At 35.8% G+C, this 18,193-nt stretch overlaps 1 protein-coding gene and 1 long non-coding RNA gene across 10 annotated transcripts in view; one reads left to right on the top strand and one right to left on the bottom strand.

Annotated features, from left to right (window-relative positions):
• The window catches only part of CLOCK (clock circadian regulator), a 63,469-nt gene that overhangs the window by 15,946 nt on the left and 29,330 nt on the right, over positions 1 to 18,193 (bottom strand). For 8 of the 9 annotated variants that reach the window (XM_040554908.1, XM_040554903.1, XM_040554909.1 and 5 more), the window contains 10 exons: positions 17,632 to 17,722; positions 15,858 to 15,917; positions 15,305 to 15,453; positions 10,966 to 11,057; positions 9,437 to 9,526; positions 7,841 to 7,961; positions 7,157 to 7,270; positions 4,129 to 4,247; positions 350 to 432; positions 32 to 138 (listed from right to left, as the gene is read on the bottom strand). In XM_040554908.1, the coding sequence (XP_040410842.1) occupies positions 32 to 138; positions 350 to 432; positions 4,129 to 4,247; positions 7,157 to 7,270; positions 7,841 to 7,961; positions 9,437 to 9,526; positions 10,966 to 11,057; positions 15,305 to 15,453; positions 15,858 to 15,917; positions 17,632 to 17,678 (982 nt within the window). In that variant the 5' untranslated portion in view covers positions 17,679 to 17,722. Of the gene's footprint in view, positions 1 to 31; positions 139 to 349; positions 433 to 4,128; positions 4,248 to 7,156; positions 7,271 to 7,840; positions 7,962 to 9,436; positions 9,527 to 10,965; positions 11,058 to 15,304; positions 15,454 to 15,857; positions 15,918 to 17,631; positions 17,723 to 18,193 lie in introns of those variants that run through there. The other variant, XM_040554911.1, reaches the window with a different exon arrangement.
• On the top strand, positions 7,968 to 12,427 carry LOC121069132. Its single transcript, XR_005819288.1, has 3 exons — positions 7,968 to 8,895; positions 10,830 to 10,929; positions 12,249 to 12,427. It is a non-coding gene; the product is annotated as an uncharacterized LOC121069132 (long non-coding RNA).

Raw genomic sequence — 18,193 nt, 5'->3', positions numbered from 1 at the left:
TTGTTTATGTTAGCAACTTGGTCATACTCACAATGCTCGTGACATTTTGCCAGATTATCTAGATCATCCACATGATAATAATCATAGCCTGATGTTCCCAAAACTTCAAATGGAAGATAACCTATTATTGGAGGTGCCCTAATTAATAAAGAATTAATGTCATTTTATTTTCACAAGAAAAAAAATCATTATATATGTTTTCTTGTTTACAGTACATGTTCTGAAAAAAATTTAAAAATTAAACCCAACATAAAGCTATGAGTAGTTAATGCTGATTAGTGAGCTCTAAATATTATAACCATCACTGTGATTGAGCTACTATTGCTGCTATACAGAGAAGGAATTGCACCTGTGATCCAAGAATAGGAACTTCCATTCTAAGCTATGTCTAGATGTGAACTCTTCATTCGGTTCTTCAACAGTGCACATTTCCTAAGAAGTAAAAAAAAAAACAACACAAAAATCTCTCTCAAAACTGCTCTAATCTAATTTATAAGTTCTTTTGAAATTCAGGCTTACCTAAATTTAGTAGATACCTCTACAATAGATATAATATTATTTGTATTCAGCTTCATTGTTTTTGCTTGTTTAGATGCACGGTACTGAGGTGGAATCTAAACTCAGCTATGCCAGGCTGACACTCAGTTGATTTAAAAGGAACAACCAGACATTAAACTCACACTCAGTATCTACAAGCACAGCAGCACAAGCAGAAATCAACAGTTCCTGCAGTTACACTTTTAACTCATAAAAAGGAAAAGAAGAGGTGAAACACTCCCACCAGACACACTGACTACAGTACATGCTCATAATGGGTAAAACGCAACATGAGGAAGATGCACACCTCACTTTGACTTTACGAATAGGATAGAGTACCCTAAATCCCTTTGACTTGCAGGTGCAGACATGTACTATAACAACACATTATTCTTATGTTTAAACTCATGAACAAAAAGAGAACCATTGTATTTCCACTATTTCAACAAATCTTCAAGGTGTTCTGTACATCTTTTCAAATGTCCTCCACTCAGATATCCAAGCAACCAGTGTGTGACAGCCAATTTCTGTCATCCCCTACCCAAGAGGTAAAGATGCCCCACCAATTGCTGTGCCTCACGCTGAGAGAATAACAGAGCCCCGTGCCCCCTGCCAGTCAGTCCTTGGCCAACTCATCTCGTGCTGCCTTCCAAGAAGACACACGATGGGCTACTTGCATACGTACAGACACACCCACCCCTCAAAGTATTGCAATAAAATTAGAGATCTGTACATCCTTCTTTTTTGGATGCCCGCACGTTTGTCACACTTGTAGGAGCTTGCAACAGTATTCCCATTGGCAGGAAAACAGCAGAGTCCAGTAATGACCAGGTACCACACCAGCTTCCTAAGGGCTGCATACGACACAGAAGCTGTTGCTGCCCTGGTTAAATATGGACAGACAAGCACACTGCTGCTCTGTAAACATCTGTAACTGAAATAGTTCTGAACAACAGAAGACCAGCAGTTGTTCCTACGAAGGGACCAGCCTCTTTTTCATTCTTTCAAGTTGGACAATGCTCTCAGACACAGGGTCTGATTTTTGGGTGGTCTTGTGTGGAGGTGGGAGTTGGACTCGGTGATCCTTGTGGGTCCCTTCCAACTCAGGAAATTCTATGACACTATGAAAATACGGAGTGGGTATTTTGCAGTTTTAAAATAGATCTTTTAAAGTTTTCTTTCTATGAAAAAAAAAAAAGATGAACATAACTAGGTAATGTCTTTTCCTCGCCTTTGTTGGTGTAAAATTTAAAGACAATGACTAGAAAGTGAGTTGCACGATGAAGGTTATGAACAAAATCACTCTGTGCACAACGTTGTGACTCTTGACATGACTACAGTTAGCAAGGCCTAACCTTCAAAACTGACACTACCTTTATAACCCCAAACTCACCTACCTTGCTAAGGCTACAGGATTTAATAAAGCACCACCACTAACAGCAAAGTAAAACAAATGACAAAGCAAGCATATATCCACGACATATACTTTTGATTTGTTTTTTCTTTTAATCTAATTACTTTGGCACAAGTCAAAACAAAAGAAAAAATAACTTAAGTGCAGGCAATAAAAGCACAGTAAAAAGACTACTGTTACAGAGGAGCCAGCAGCAGATTACCCAATGATTTTATACTCATGATTTACATATATCCCACTGTAAATACCCCAGGCAGAAGCTGTCTTGTTGAACAAGACATCTTATTGAAGTTGTCAACAGGGCATCTAGAAAAGAAAAGACTTTCATTTGCACCAAAAAGTTTTCTGGTAGAATCCTTTTGGTGAGATTAATCCTACTTTCTTGATAGGATTCAATCATTTTCCAGCCAAATTGCAAGACAGAGCGTTTAAAGAACGTGTAGAGCCAAATCCCACCATTGAGAAGGTACCAAGAGAGATAATCTCTCTGCAAAAATTATGTCACAAGTTATTACAAAAAATATCAGTGGTGGAGTCCTATGTAGAAAATACACCTCAAAGTGAACTTTCAGAGATTACTTTAATTCTCATGCATATTATGGCTTTCTGAGAAAGCACTGTATGTCCTTGACAAATGACATCTTAGGTCAAAATAAATAAATAAATAAATGAGTAACTGTAAACCATCTGAATTAAAGAGGAAAGGTGGCAGATGAGTGGGCAGTCAGGCTCTACCTTAAATATGACAATGCAGTACTAAAATACACATCTCACTGCTGGTGTCTCAGTCACACGTCTGTTAGTAAATTTACTGGGATGGTAAAATTCCTGACATAACGCTATTTGCTGAAGTGTAGTCAATGCTAGCCTCAATAACACCTGAAGGTATCAACAGAGTATGTACAAATATTGTCAGATTAAAAATCTTCACGCTAATTTTGGTCCAGAGGATTCACAAGGAGATTTCTCAGATGAACAGCATTAGCTGCAAGTTTTGAGAAGATCTTAAAACCTCTGTAACGTGAAAGCTTCCTTAGGCACTAAGTTCAGATAAACAGGAATGAATGGCCTTCCTTTGGCCTGACTATAATATGCAATTCAATGGCCCTCAAGAGACTGAGGGAGACCTGAAAGATCCTCCTCCAGAAGCAGGAGATACAAAAGTTTTACTATAGTAAATTCTAAACTGTGAGACTTCAAAAAATCAAAATATTTGCAAATACTGCCATCTTTTCTTGCAAGTCTTCATGAAGCATGAAGTCAAAGTGCAAGGTATAGACCATGTCTTCTGAGGCTACTACTAACAATCTTCAGCTTAAGGTAGCAGTGCATTCAATTTACATGTGGAATATTTAAATATTCAAAGAGTTCTGCATAACAGACAGCAGGTTAACCACGTGCCACATATATTTCATGGCATTTCTTTAGAACTGAATTATAACAACAAACATGGGATAGTAGACTATCCTATACCTTCATGAATATATATTTGTATAAATATGTAATTCAAATTGCAATCACAGACTGTCCTGTACTAAATCCTATTCATTTCGACAGATTTTGGCGAGGAACGGGCTTATTCTTAGTGAAGTCTTACATTTCATCCACATCAATTCTAGACTTGTACAGACATCTTCGTTGTGCATTAGCAGTTATGTGAAATGTTCTCTTTAAAAAAACAAGTTACTGAATAACAAACAGTGCTGAAACAAAATGGAAGAGGTCTATTACCTCAAAGCTAACTCTCAGTTACTGACAAATGATACAAGCTTTAATTAAGCCCTACAAGATTTGCTTCTATGTCCAACTAGAGCAAGACCATCAGCAACATCAACTCAAATCATTAACTTTTTCAGTGAAAGAGGAACCTCAGTGTTAGCTTTCACTGTTTCAACTGAACTAGCTAAATTATATTCTTATGGACTTGCAAATTTATTTTTTGCATATTATTTTTATGACTATTTAGAAATGGCACTCACCATAGCAACTTCATTTGATGCTTTGCATAACATTTAACCTATCTGTATGTGAAGTAAGAAACAGATATTTTCAGTTTCACATAATGAAATTCCTTATAGTTTTCATTAATATTTGAAGTGTTGTATGCATTTTCTCTAAAGTTTTCCTGTTCAGGGTACATTTTAAAATGATATAAAAGTGATTTCAATTGTGCATACCTTGATAAATTGAGGTGTAGCTAATCTAACTGTGGCTACAAAGCAAACTTTGTCTTCATATGAAGGCCGGTGTGATCGCTGAATAGTTCCTTCAAAACCATTGTGTGCCGAGTTGGGAACTGAGGGAAGACAGAGGACAAGAGGCCAACGTAGATTATAGTATAAGCATCAAGGAGAATGGCATTAATAACACAAGACAAAATCATGAGTATTTATCTAATGCCATTTCTTTAGAATTTATACATTATGAAAAGTGCTACATGTAATACATACACAGATATGCACAGGAATAATAGCAATGGGAACACAACCATCAAGTAACTTTCTCAACGAAAATTACAGTTTACATATTATCTGTGACAAGCAGTTTTTAGAAACTAATAACAATTGCAATTCTTTTTTGTAACTACTAAAAATTACTAGAATACATCGTCTTTCAAAATACCTTAAGGTTTCTTTTGTATCGGCTTTTGCTAACTTTTCCTTTTGACTCTGAGCTAAGTATTTCTTTTCTAGGCTTTCATCACCTTCAAATGACACAAGTTGAAGACAGAAATGAGTAACAGAACAATTAAAGACACAATTATGTGTGTGAAAGAATCTGGAAATCAAGCTGAGAACAAAAAAATTTCACTTATTGGATCATGGAGATGGAAGGAGTCACAAAAGGACAATAGACTAGACTTCAAAACAGATTAGCTTCATCTTTTTCAGCAGACATCCATTTAGTGTATCTTTAACAAGCTCCAAAGATGGTGACCCCAAAACTTTCTCAGGCACTTCCAAGCTGAAGTGGTTCTAGTTCAGCTCTAGACTAGAAATTCTACTCAAGTTTCTTCATGCAATTTAAGCTTATAGCTCCTTCCTCTTTCCATCAGAAAGCGAAGAGGCAATTTCTCTTTTCTTTCACAGGATCACAGAATAGCTGAGGTTGGAAGGGACCTCTGCAGATCATCTAGACCCCTCTGCCAAGATGGGTCACCTCGAGCATGTTGTGCAGGATGGCATCCAGGCGGGTTTTGAGTATCTCCAGAGAAGGAGACTCCACAACCTCTCTGGGCAATGTGTTCCAGAGCTCTGTCACCCTCACAATAAAGAAGTGTTTTGTCATATCCAGCCAGAACCTCCTGTGCTTCAGTTTGTGCCTGTTGCCTCTTTTCCAGGCATCACTGAAAAGAGGCCGGGCCCATCCCTTTGACACCCTCCCTTCAGATATTTATGTACATTGGTGAGATCCCCTCTCAGTCTCTACTCCAAGCTAAACAGTCCCAGCTTTCTCAGCATCTCCTCCTATATCTTTACCTTATCCCTTCTCCTTTCTTCTTCAGAGTTTATCTTACCTCATAGGTTATATTTTCACATTTCTGATTGCTTTTGCTCTGAACATTTTCCAACTGCTTCAGTTATTCCTGATATATAGTGTCCAAAATTGGACACAGTAACCCAGATAAAGAGATAAGGGTGCTAAAAAGTACAGAGGGATTATTTTATGTGTCTTAGACTGCTTCTTGGAAGGGCTTTTGCATTTTCACAACAATTCGGTGTTTTGTCACAGTACCTTGGCCATGTTCAGTTCACCTTCCACAGTAACTCCTTTTTCTAAAGGACTGCTATTTACCTGACTGTAACCTTTCTTCCCTGTTTGTACAGCTAGTTGAATAGCTCCTGAATGCAGTGTCTTGCATTTGTTCTTACTGAATGTGTCTGTTTTTTCACCAAAACCAAATTATTTTCTATATTTGGGGCATTAGAATGTTTTTAGCATTCTTGCAGGTTCTTGCATCACTGCATGACTGCAAACTACATTCCATTACTCATGACATTAATGAAAATACTGATGAAATCCAGCAGACATTCCTTAAAATTCCATTTTTATGGTGAACAGGGATAATTTTTCCAACCAGTTCGTACAGCTACTTTCTAGCAATTTCAATTAACTTCCTTTACATGTTCATGAGAATGTAGTATGATAACTGTCAAAAGCTGAATTAAAGTACATGATTTGTCCTCTTATTCACACAGTGTATTACTCTGGTAGAGTAAAATGAATTGATGTGAATGTTATTTGTACCTGAAAGATCCACAATGGCTCCTATTCTACTCTTTGTTAGCTTCCTGAAGCTCCTATATAGTTCAATTATTTGCTCTGGAATATTTCCTGATACTGAACTGCAACTGACAAGCCTGCAGTTTCCCAACTCCTCTTTCTGAGACTATCATATTTGGCCTTTACAGACCTGCTTTTTCTTGTCTCTCCTACAGTATTAGATACCTGCTTTTCGCACTAACACTCAACCTCTCCCTACCTCCCTATGGGAAAAATACTGATATCACATTAAAAAAAAAAATAGGTAAGACAATGCTTTTGATAATTTTTTGGGGGGTGATCTTCCTGAAGACTACTGACCATACCACACAATCCATTTGTCTGACTAACCAAATAAACACGCCTATCAAGTAGCTACTCAGAACAGGCTGGTCAAAATAACTTGAAATACTGCAATACAAAAGTGGAAATCAATAAAAATAACTTCGGTGGGAGAGAGAAGTCAATCAGTGCAGAAAAGTCAAATTCTGTAAAGGCCCATCCACTCATCTGAGTGGTAACTCCTGTCATTGAAAAGTACAGACTTGAAACGGGGGAAAAACAAACATTTTACTTCCCAGCTCACTGCAACAATAATGAGAACTGTGAATACTCAGTATCAGCGATCCTTAAGTTACTTAGTCATCTGCTTAAATACGGATTATACTTAAATTAATTTGGGCTCTTATTTTAAAGCACTGATGTAAATTTTTTCTTACACTCAATTTAAAAATGCTTTACAAGATGCATGTAATACCTAGTAGGCAGTTTTACTTAATTTTCATTTAAACAACATAAAAGTGATATAACTGTTTCAGACTCTTCTTTTAAAAGAACAAAGAACAATTTTAGCTCCTCCTTAAGTTTAGCACAATCACCCCAAGCCTGCTCAGTTATGAAGCTTCCTAAGTATTCCACTCCAATGTGGTGGAAATTACTCACCATTATTCAAACACTTGAAATTTCCTATAAATTTTACATATTCATATGTAGGTTGCTCTTTTGGGTCTATTGTTCCTCGCAGCATATGGCAACAGAATTCTAGCTGATTTTTTGCTGAAAAAAAAACAAACAAATTAAAACACCGCATGGTTGATGAAGCACACAGGCAACATGAAATGGAAAGCAGGAATAATTAAGTTGCATACTTATACTGAGATACTGTAAATGTGGTGATTACAAACAGCTACAGACTCTGCTTTCAACCAGCATGATATTAACTAACCTAAAGAAAAGGAGAACTTCTTTAGAATTTATTCATGAAGGACTGAATGCCAATGAAACAGAGAACCCCTGAAAAATAGAACTATCTTAAAGCAGCAGCTGCCCTAAACATAACTTTATGCACTTCCAACACCCACTGACCTGTTTTCATTCTTGTAAACTGCTAGAATTGTCGGAATAGAAACTATGTGAACAAGATGAACATTTCTAATATAGAGAGTGAAATGTAATGCAATACTGAAAATTTTACTCTTCAAGGAAAAAAAAAAAACCACCTTCACAAAAAGTGCTTCCATTCAAGCTGTGTATTTCATTCTGCAGGCCTCACCCATACATTTCTGCTTTAATAACATTGGAAAAGGAACTGATACAGTGCAGATTGTTTTTAATGCAACTACTTACATTTTAAGTATTCTGGTGTCAACGAATCACTTTCCAGCAGATGAGAAGACAGTATTTTATAGATTTCTGAATGTTCCCCCTCTGGGATAAAATTAAATACACTCTGATCCACAAGATCAGACTGAAAGAAAAAGATTTAATAAGCATTAAAATAATGCAATGCATGCATGCAATATTAGAAATCCTACTATTTTCATGCAACACAATGCCACAGATCAGAAAAATATCTATAAAATACTACTGACTCAATAAAGCCACCTGCTGGAATACCTAAGAACATTCTGCAAGTAAAAAATCTCATTTTGATTTGTCTTGACACTCTGAACCACTTCATGAAAAATGCCATCTATGAAGCAGATAAACACACACGCTGAAGTACGCTGGAGCTTGTATTAACCACCCCGGGATGCAACAATTCCAAGTAAAGCAGCATTTGAATTAGAAACTATACAGTGGTGTTCTAGGGAATTACAACCTGTCAGTGGCATCCAATACAACCAAACAGTATTTCATAACAAAAGACAGCATGTCGCTACAATAGTTTACTGTATTATCAATAGCTACAGCCAATTGGAATTGATTTTATGAATATGTTTTATAATCAGTTCCACAACTATGTACACAGGACTGGGAGTTTACAGATGAATGCAACAAAACTGAACAAGTGTTTAAATGCATAAATGTATTTGATTAAGTATTCAGAAAAGAGACACCACACAATATATGTTTAGAATACATAAATCACATCTAAAAGTAATGGATAACTGTGCCTCCGAGAACTGGCTAAACACTAAATTTTAGAAATCACAATTACCTGTATATTTTTCAAAATTCTTAAGCTGGTATGATGCATACCGTAGAGAAATTTGTTTGGAAGAATCATTTTAAAAATATGTCTCTCCAAGTTGTATGAATTACTCTTAATACAGTATGACAACTAACCCATACTAATAATTTGTCCATCTCTTCTAGAAAAAAAAGTCACCATTCCACTCATCAACTGTTTTCATCTTTGAGCACTAATGTTTTGCATTTCACAGTAGCTTTATTCAAAGGTAACTTCAAAAAAATAGAATGTTGAATTTACCAATGAGCAATGCCGCCAAGATTAAAAATGAGTGAATGTAATAAAATACAAAGTATATACGTAGCCTAAAAAGCAGAATCGGCAGCAATGTATTTCTTATAAAAGTTCTTTGGCAAATAAGCAGTAAAAAACTAGTTTAAATATATTCCAAGATATTGTTCCTTAGCAACATTCTTCTAACTCATGTAGAGGCTACGATAGGTGTGAACTCTAAAGGGTCTCCTACAGTCAGATTTGTTGTTTGAGTTATGTTGAAGAGTCAAGTCTGAAGCTAGTCTGGTACTTCATAATCCTGCATAAATGTGCTGACTGTATTCTGCATTTCCAAAGGAAATGTTTAATATAGGAGACAGACCAGTAGCAAGGAGTTGTGCTGAAGAAAAAGCAGAAGCATTAGAATGCAGCATACATCTGTTCTATAAGGTCAAAAAGAATAAAGATATTAGTACTCATAGCAAAATAGCATCCGCAGACAAGCTGGTATGTTACAGAAAGCAATTCATACTTACTGGCAAATGTTCAAGTAAGGGAGTTATACTTTCAGACACATATATTATATTTCCATCTGTCATAATTGCTAAAAAAAAACCATCAAGAGCCTGAAATTAAACATAATGGGCAGTTAAATAAAAAGAAACAGCATTTCAAAAATGTTAAAGTTATATTCAACATGGAAAAGAATTTAGGCCAAATTTAGTTGAGTTTATTATAAAAATGAGATTACTTTTCACTATTAAAAGTTCTTAGTCTTGCATTTACACTACGAGCATTACAGTTTCCATATCGTTCTTTTCTTAAATACTATGACTTCAGAGGCCACTATTTCCTCCATCTCTGTGGCAACCCACTCTGCCGGCCTGTTACTTTTAATTCTATCATCACTTTCAACATCAGAAAACTCAAGAAAATGAGCTAGAGGCAAAAGCATGAAGAGGTGGAAAAATGATCATAAGAAAAGAACAAGTCAAAGAGGTGGTGAAATCCATGTATTTCAGTATTTAAAATCCCAGTAGCCCCAATCTCCATAAAAGAAACCTGTACCAGGATTTTATTTAAATTTGAAGACTGTGAGATACAGTTCTGATTGCCTTATCTTCTACTTAGCTCAAACTTATTCCTGCTTAAAATAACATGACAGTCTTTTGGTGGAACATTACCAAACAGAAAAGCATGACAGAGCTTCTAAATAGGAAATTTAAAGGTCATGTCTTCAAAAAATATTCTTATATCGCTTTCTTCTAGCTTTAAGTCATTAGTTGTGGATGCCTATTTTGTCAGGGGACTGGAGAAACACCAGAAACAGCTACAAAACATCTCAAAAAGCAGAAACAACTATTTCACTAACTTACTGTAAAAATACACAAACCAACTACAAAGGATTTGGGGCACGTTTTTAAGTACAGAAAACTGAAACTTTAAATGTTTTTAATCTGCACCTCAAAGAACAGGTTTAGCTATGGAATGAAAATCAGTAAGTGCTTGCTCATTTACTTTGTTTTTCATTCAGCTATTATTAGAACTTGTTTTACTGACTTATCCTCGTTTTCAAGGAAATGATAGCTTAAACTGAAAGTTTATTTCTAGTAGTAATCTAACTATTTAAGCAATCTTCTTTAGCAAAGTAAAACTCACACACCATTTTTGGGAAGTGAATCAAGTAAATACATTAAGTTCTTTATCCCTCAGAAGTTACAGTGGATGTGTTGAGCCTTTTTCTAATTAGAACTTCAGTTTATGTGTAACGTTTCATTTGACTAGTACCTTCCTTATGTTGATAGTTTAAAATATCAACTTTACTTTTATGGTAAATATGTTTATTTGTAGACTTGTTCTGTTACGATGTTTTATGTCATTGAAAATGCAGTTAAAAGAACACAATTATTCATTAAACTGTATGCACAGAAAATTCAGCTGTTTACCTTCATGAAAACAATTAAAATATGAAAATGAAAAGACACGCCATCAATCTGAAAAACATCATCATGGAATCACTCCCTGTGAGGTAAATTCTACTTCCAAGAAAAGAGAAATAATGTACCTCTAACATTAACTGTGTGAATTCTTCATTACTAAGGAATGTCGGTTTCCAGTCCTGTCGAATCTCACTGGCATCTGATTGTGCAGTAATTTCTACAATCAAACAAATACAGAATATAAGGATTTACCCAACAGTTAAGGTCATTAAATGCCCAGTGCCCAACTCTCTTGTCCAATTCTGTTCATTCTAACCATTACACTAAAAATTGTTAGCTCTTTCTCTTCTTCCCACCTTTTTCTGCTGTTTATAAAGATATAAGGTTACATTAAAAAAGGGTAGGTTTGGAACAAAGACTGTTACGAGCCGTATGACAGACTCCAATCCAGAATCACTGCAAGTCTGATTTGTACACAGAGACAAATTTGGAAATGAACAGATTCCTGTAACAGAATGGTTGAGGTTGGAAGGGACCTCTGCAGATCATCTGGTCCAACCCCCCTACCAAGATGGGTCACCTAGAGCACGTTGCACAGGACGGCATCCAGGCGGGTTTTGAGTACCTCCAGAGAAGGAGACTCCACAACCTCTCTTGGCAATGTGTTCCAGTGCTCTGTCACCCTCACAGTAGAGAAGTGCCCCCTCATATTCAGCTGGAACCTCCCGTGCTTCAGTTTGTGCCCGTTGCCTTTTGTCCTGTCACTGGGCACCACTGAAAAGAGTCTGGCCCCATCCTCTTGACACCCTACCTTCATATATTTGTAATATATTGGTAAGACTCCCCCTTAGTCTTCTCTTAAGTCTTCTCTTAAGTAGCACTTAAGAGAAATATATAGATTAACTTTCCATACGTAAGTGAGAGAAGCAAAGGCTGCTGAGCAAAAATAGACCCTGGGTTGTGAAAGCTAATGCTTCTTTTTCAAATGATAACTGGAACAACAAGAGGCAAAACTGCGTAGTACCTCAGTGCTGATGACTAACAATGGCATTACAGAGGTACTGGTTGTAAAAACAACCTTGAACGAGTAAACGTGAATCAAGCATTTAGATGAATCAGAAGAACAAAAATTTGTCTTTATGGCTTTTGATTTCAAATGGAGAAATCTGTAGGAAGTTCATAAGCTAGTTTGTTAATTCACATGGCTCAAAACCTGGAAATTCACATGACAGAAAACCTGGAATTGACTTAAATATGCAAAAGGCTGGAAAATTTCAGAATTTTGTTCCTCAAACTGGGCAAAATTTCATGAAGAGCCTTATACTCAACTAAGAGAAGAGGGAACAACAGGGAATTATTTATTATATGTTATGCAGGGAACTAATATATTATTATATATATTATACAGGGAACTGGCAACAAGTGGAAAGCTGCAAGGAGGAATTAAAAAGACTGGCAAATAAGAAGGACCTAAATATTCAACGATCAGATTTCACAAAATGCATAACTTCATCAGGCCTTCGCTATTCATTTTGAAATGGTATCATAAAGCAGTAAGAGTGGGCTATGGAATAAACAAAATCTAAATATAACCCCAAGCCTAAATTTTCCATCTGAATAAATACATTGCACACTGAGTGGGAAGTCAAAGGACATGAAAATAAAGAGCTCTGCCATCACCGTAGAGGTGAAATCCAAGAAGCTTAATGCATTCAGTCCCCAAAACAGAAAATCGTCATTTTAGAACTGGAAAAGCACAACTCCTTGGCTCGTTCTGACCCATACAACCAACCCAGTGCAGAACTAAAAAAAATCACTTTGGTTTCCACAGTAGACAGAATTTACGCTGAAGAGATGCTGAAGTTTATGCTTTAACAAACGGTTCTGAATGATCTCACCACAACTATGGGCATTCTTTTTCATGTCCCAGAGAGCAGTAAATGTAACATTAGAAAACAGAGTGAAAGCAACCTGGAAAAGAACTTTCACTTGGTAACTTTAGAGAAATGCTTTAAAATGTGTTAAAAATGCTTTAAAAATTGTGTTAAAAGATGAATGAGACTGAGGCCGCATTCCTGAGCCAGGCACCAAACACAGGAGCCCAACCAAACCTGCACACATTCAACTCACTCAGCCCTCAGATTGTGGATCTGAAGCAACTCGGCATTAGTACTGAGCGTCCTCAAAAGAAATTGCCAACTGGGCCAAGAACTGTAGCATTTATCTGTGGGCTGTATGACTATAAATCTACTAGTTGTAATTGTAATAAGCTACATTTTTCAGTATTTCAGCATTTTCACACTTTTCTTGTTTAGCAATTCAAAGCAAGGTGCAGGATTCAAAGCTGTACTGCCAAGTGAGAAGCTGTCAGTAATATAATTTCAGAGCGCTTATCCTGTTGGTTTTTACAATAAGAAACAGAATCCACTCTGGCCAATAAGCAGATAACATAGTTCATTTGGACCTGCTTCCGGTGTACCAAGCTCAGCCAAAGTGGAAATGGTCCAGAAAGAACCAGAAGCAACACAGTTAATCAAAACCTGGTGGCTGAACACAGTAGGATTTTCAACAGTAAAGCAGCTAATCATTGCTCAAAAATTTATTCGCTGCTAGGGTCACTCTATTTTAATGTAACAAACAGATCCAAGAGCCTCAGGAGGCAAAGAGAGCTTCTGACCTTTGCCAAGATTTTGTCCCAAATATTTTAATCTAAAAAAGTGCAGAGCGATGCTGGTATGCACTTGTAGGCAGAGCTTCAGAGACCTTAATATGAAATGTGCAGTCACACAAAGCTACATTCTGTCCCATCAGGTGAAGGACAAAAGCTCCAGGCCTTAAAAAGCATCCATCTCCAGTGCTTTTTTTTTTTCTTCCTTTTTTTTTCCCTTTTATCCTCAAAACCAGAAACAACCAAGCAAAACCACATAAAAAACAGCAACCAAACAATGAAAATAAGAAGGCCCTTCAAAGACAAAGAGTTACAACTAGTGCTGCTGGCTGACAGCTGTCTTCGTTCTATGCTTTATATTACAGGGAATCACTAATAAAAGATAAAGTTGTTTTGAAACAGAACAAACGTTTATGAAGACTTTAGAGCCTACAGAACTTTTACAGGCAAGGAGCTTTCATGCTATTCTATTTGTTATGAGAAAAACTTATCTCATGGAACTAAAACAGCATAATCAGCATTTATTTGGCAAAAAAAAATCAACCAACTTATGCATTCTTGCACAAATTATTCCACTTCCTTTTCCATTTTAATTATTATGTTTACCCTTCTAATGGCACTATTCAGTACACATCTGGTGCCACTTGAAACGTGACCATAATACTAATTGAAGAGACATATTCGGGCATGGAAAAATATTTACCATACTGTAACATACCTTAAACCGACAAACATACTGTTGATAATCACTTACCTATTCACACACTTAGCCTTACCTAGGCTAGCTTTATCTATTGTGGTTTTTAACCTAATGGTAGCTTATTTTGTCCTTGCTGCCTTCTAGTTAGTATACATGCTTAGAAATTCCTCAGAGAAATGAGTTAACTGTGAAAGAGCTTGTTTTCTTGAATTTTAATCTTGTTTTTGGCAGTGTGAACCACAGGGTGCCATATTAAGAACAAGTGTAGGAGCAGGAATACGGATTTTTCATATACAGAAATATCAGCCATAAACAGTGTAGGCTTAGTCAAAGAATTTTTTGGTAACAGAAGTAATCTGTAATGAACATCAGTAAAACATATCTCAGTATATCCAACCATCAGCTGATGCAAACAATCAAAACATAGCGAAGATGTTCAAAACAAAAACATAGCGAAGATGTTCAAAGATATTCCTAGTTTTCACAGTTAGTGTTCAAGTTTACAAAACACACATTCGTTGGCTTATGTATCAATGGGTATATCTTGGAAATCAGAAAGTTCAGCTGAAAGCATTTACAGATTTTCTGTGTGGTATTTTTGTGTGGGGGCTTTTTTTTTTTTTCCCAGTGTTTTAGCTAAAAGGCAAAAAAAAATGCCCGTGTTCCAGGTCTGCATTACCACTGCATAGCATGCTCTCTCATTAACAACCTAGCCCAATAAAGCTTGCTGGAGACAACAACATTTACAACCTGCACCTTGCAAAGCAGCTGTATTCTAAAGGTCTCCATCTGAACATAACAAACAACTTCAAGGTTACTTCAAAAATGCACGCTTCTCTTTATGAAACAGACTTGTTTGACAACTATGGGATAAAAACAAACAAAAAACACACACTGATTTTGCAAAATACCGTCTAAAACAGTTATACCTCTGCTACCTAAATTATAATCATATCTTTATTCAGGAGCCCTTTACATTTTTTTGACAATTTCCTTAAAGGAACTGCAGAATTGTTAATGTTTTTATGTACCAAGTGAATATCATAAACATTTTTAACAACTTGGAAATACTTTTCTTCTCGTTACAATTAATTACCTTTGTGCTTCCGTAAAAAGTCAATGCTCTTCTGCAGTACAGTGGATTTATCCATCTTCCGAGCATTGCCTGGAAGCATGGAACCCAGCTCTTTGATAAGTACATTAAACTGATCTCGACGTTTCTTTTCAGACTTGTTTCTAGACACTCTGAAAAACAAAAGAGAAAACGTTTTACAGCAACTATGACACCTACTTAAAATAAGATACGTTCTACTGCCAGGTTCCTGATGGAAACAACCCCTTAAGAATCTCTGCTGTGAGAACTGACACAGAGGCACCTACTCGAAATCATAGACACCAGTGTGTGAAGAATGGTTTCTTCATTCATGGAGGGGTGCACCTGAGCCTTCAGAGAAAAGCTCCCTTAGACAAAAATACAAATAACTGAACCATAGTTACAAATACACAACGTATCTAGAGAATAACAGTAAGAGAATGCTGTTAAATAATGTGGTTGATTACACAAAAATCACATTTTTATTCTGTTTAGGAATCTTCTTGGTTGGTCCAAGTATACAACATTTTTTAGCATAGGTAAGCTAAAATATTACCTTTTTGCTTTATCTTTGTCATCTTCTTCCACCAGCCCATCAAAAATGCTTCCATCATTTCTGAAAGATACAGAAAGAAATAAATGTGAGAGGGTAAAATTTCTCTCTTCTGGAGTGCAAACACAAAAAGGAAAAAAAAAAAAAAGACCTCAATATTCATCACTCATTCATCTACATCAAGAAACCGAAGAATTGTTTTACTGTGATGTCTCACAAGGGCAATCAGCAATAACCTGAAACCAAGACACCTACAAGTTCTTCTTGTAGGAAATTTACTAAAAAGAAAGAAAAAGGACGTACATTTCTGACATGACCCAAAGTATTTTTAGGCTTGTAATGAGAACTCACAACCCTGTGCAAACACTTAATTGAACACTATTTAATTCTATTTTTCCATCTTTTTGATTATTTGCATTACCTTATCCTTTTGAAAACATCAGAGGACAAAAATAATTTGTTACCTCTACTTATTCACAACTTCTATTACAAATATTACAAGAATTTACAGTAAGAAAGTACATTTTACTTAAGTATTGAAGTATCAATAATGGAAGAGGGCTGAGAAATATGCTATACCTCACCCATGCAAGTAATTTTATAAATATACAATTAACTCAAAACAGTAACACTAATTATTCATTGTATTTGGTTCCTAACCAAGTATCGTGTATTTTTTCCTCAACTTGACAATTGCCACTGTACTGCTAAAGAGGTCTTAAAATACCAAAATCAGAACACATTTTCCTTTCAAGATACCTCTGCATACTTCATACAACACCTTTGTCTGATTTCCTTTTAAAAGTCAAGGCAAAACTGTTCTGTTTTCTAAAACTGCTGTTTAATGGACTTTTACATTTTTTTTTGTCCCATTTCTTCTGCCTGCTTTCAGCCTATTTAGTGCTGTCCTCTCACTGACTGCTTTGTGTCCACCCATTAACATTAGGTTAATTTTTCAACCTAGTATTTCCTTCCCTTGAGGCAAGTAACTGTCCATCTAAAAAGCTTACTTCATCTCTCTGATTTGTAACTGATAAATCATCAAGCAATCATACAGTACGGTAAGCAGTGATGTTAGGAAGTAACTATTTTCTATGTTACTGCATAAACTTTCAGAAGGAATTCATATATTCAAATGGCTGAGGTTTCAGTGAAAATCAACAAACTTCACTAAAAAATGAAATGTCAGATAAACTTTTTAAAAGGTTTGCTGTTCATTTTTTATTGTTATTTATTCAGAATGGGGTTAACATTCTGTAAGTTTTATGCAAGTTCCATTTCCTGAAGTCTCAAAACCAGCATATTAAGGACCTAGTATCACCTGAGCTGCTAAGGAAGTCCAGCGCAAGGAATCAAGTAGAAACCGTGGCTCAGCTATTACTTTTCCCTTGAAGTAGGTTAGCAGGTCACTTTACTGTCATCTGCAGCATCACTAATCGTTTAAGTGTATTTGTTTTCCTTAATCAAATATTGAAGTACTTAAAAAAAAATAAAAATCAAGTAAACATAAAAAATCAACTCAACTTGCACAGATGCTGTTCCATGTCTGAAAAGTCATACATTTTAAGATTCATCTCAAACAATAAAAACACTATTTCCAATGACTACAACACAATGAATCTAAAAATTATAAAAATAACTGTATCAAGGTAGCAAAAAACTCACTCCTTGTTTTTGCATAAATTACTGTTCAATATATTTTAACTATAATAATACAATTATTAAAGAAAACATTGAACACTAATGCCCCCCAAACTCTCAGTGTCTCTTAACATACCTGTCCGCAATGGAGCTCATCTTATGGGTGCTTATGGTAAAAAACATAACATATCACACTTTAGTCTTGTGGTAGACATTTGTACGTTTGCCTGTAAGAGAGGAAAAAAAATCAAACCGTGACTCCGGAGGAACAAATGTGTATTTCAGCAGAGCATACTGAAGTTTTTATTTGCTCTATAAACTGCTTTTAATCTTCCTCTCTATTCCAACCATCTGCTCTGCACTCCCACCTCCTTTAATATAGCCTACATTACCTTTATAACCTGGACTTTAGTATTTTATTTTACATGACAGAGTTTAAGAGAACATTGTTTTCTTAAATGCTACAATGAACAAATTTGGACTAAGCCAATAGAACCCTTTTTCTGACTCTAAATTCAGATATAGCTTTTTATTCTTATTTTAGCCATTTTATCTAAAAGACTTACATGATTTTGAAGGCTGAACAGATGTAAAATAACCTCCTAGGTAGTAACACATTCCATTTGGAAATTGTGCAAACAGAAAGCATTTGGGTAATAGTATTTTACAGCTGTTATTTATTTCTTACTATAATTTCT

The sequence above is a fragment of the Cygnus olor genome, chromosome 4, assembly GCF_009769625.2.
Source record: "Cygnus olor isolate bCygOlo1 chromosome 4, bCygOlo1.pri.v2, whole genome shotgun sequence".
In the NCBI taxonomy this organism is placed as follows: Eukaryota; Metazoa; Chordata; class Aves; order Anseriformes; family Anatidae; genus Cygnus; species Cygnus olor.
The sequence above is the reverse complement of the archived record's forward strand: the minus strand, read 5'-3'. Positions and strand labels throughout refer to the sequence as shown.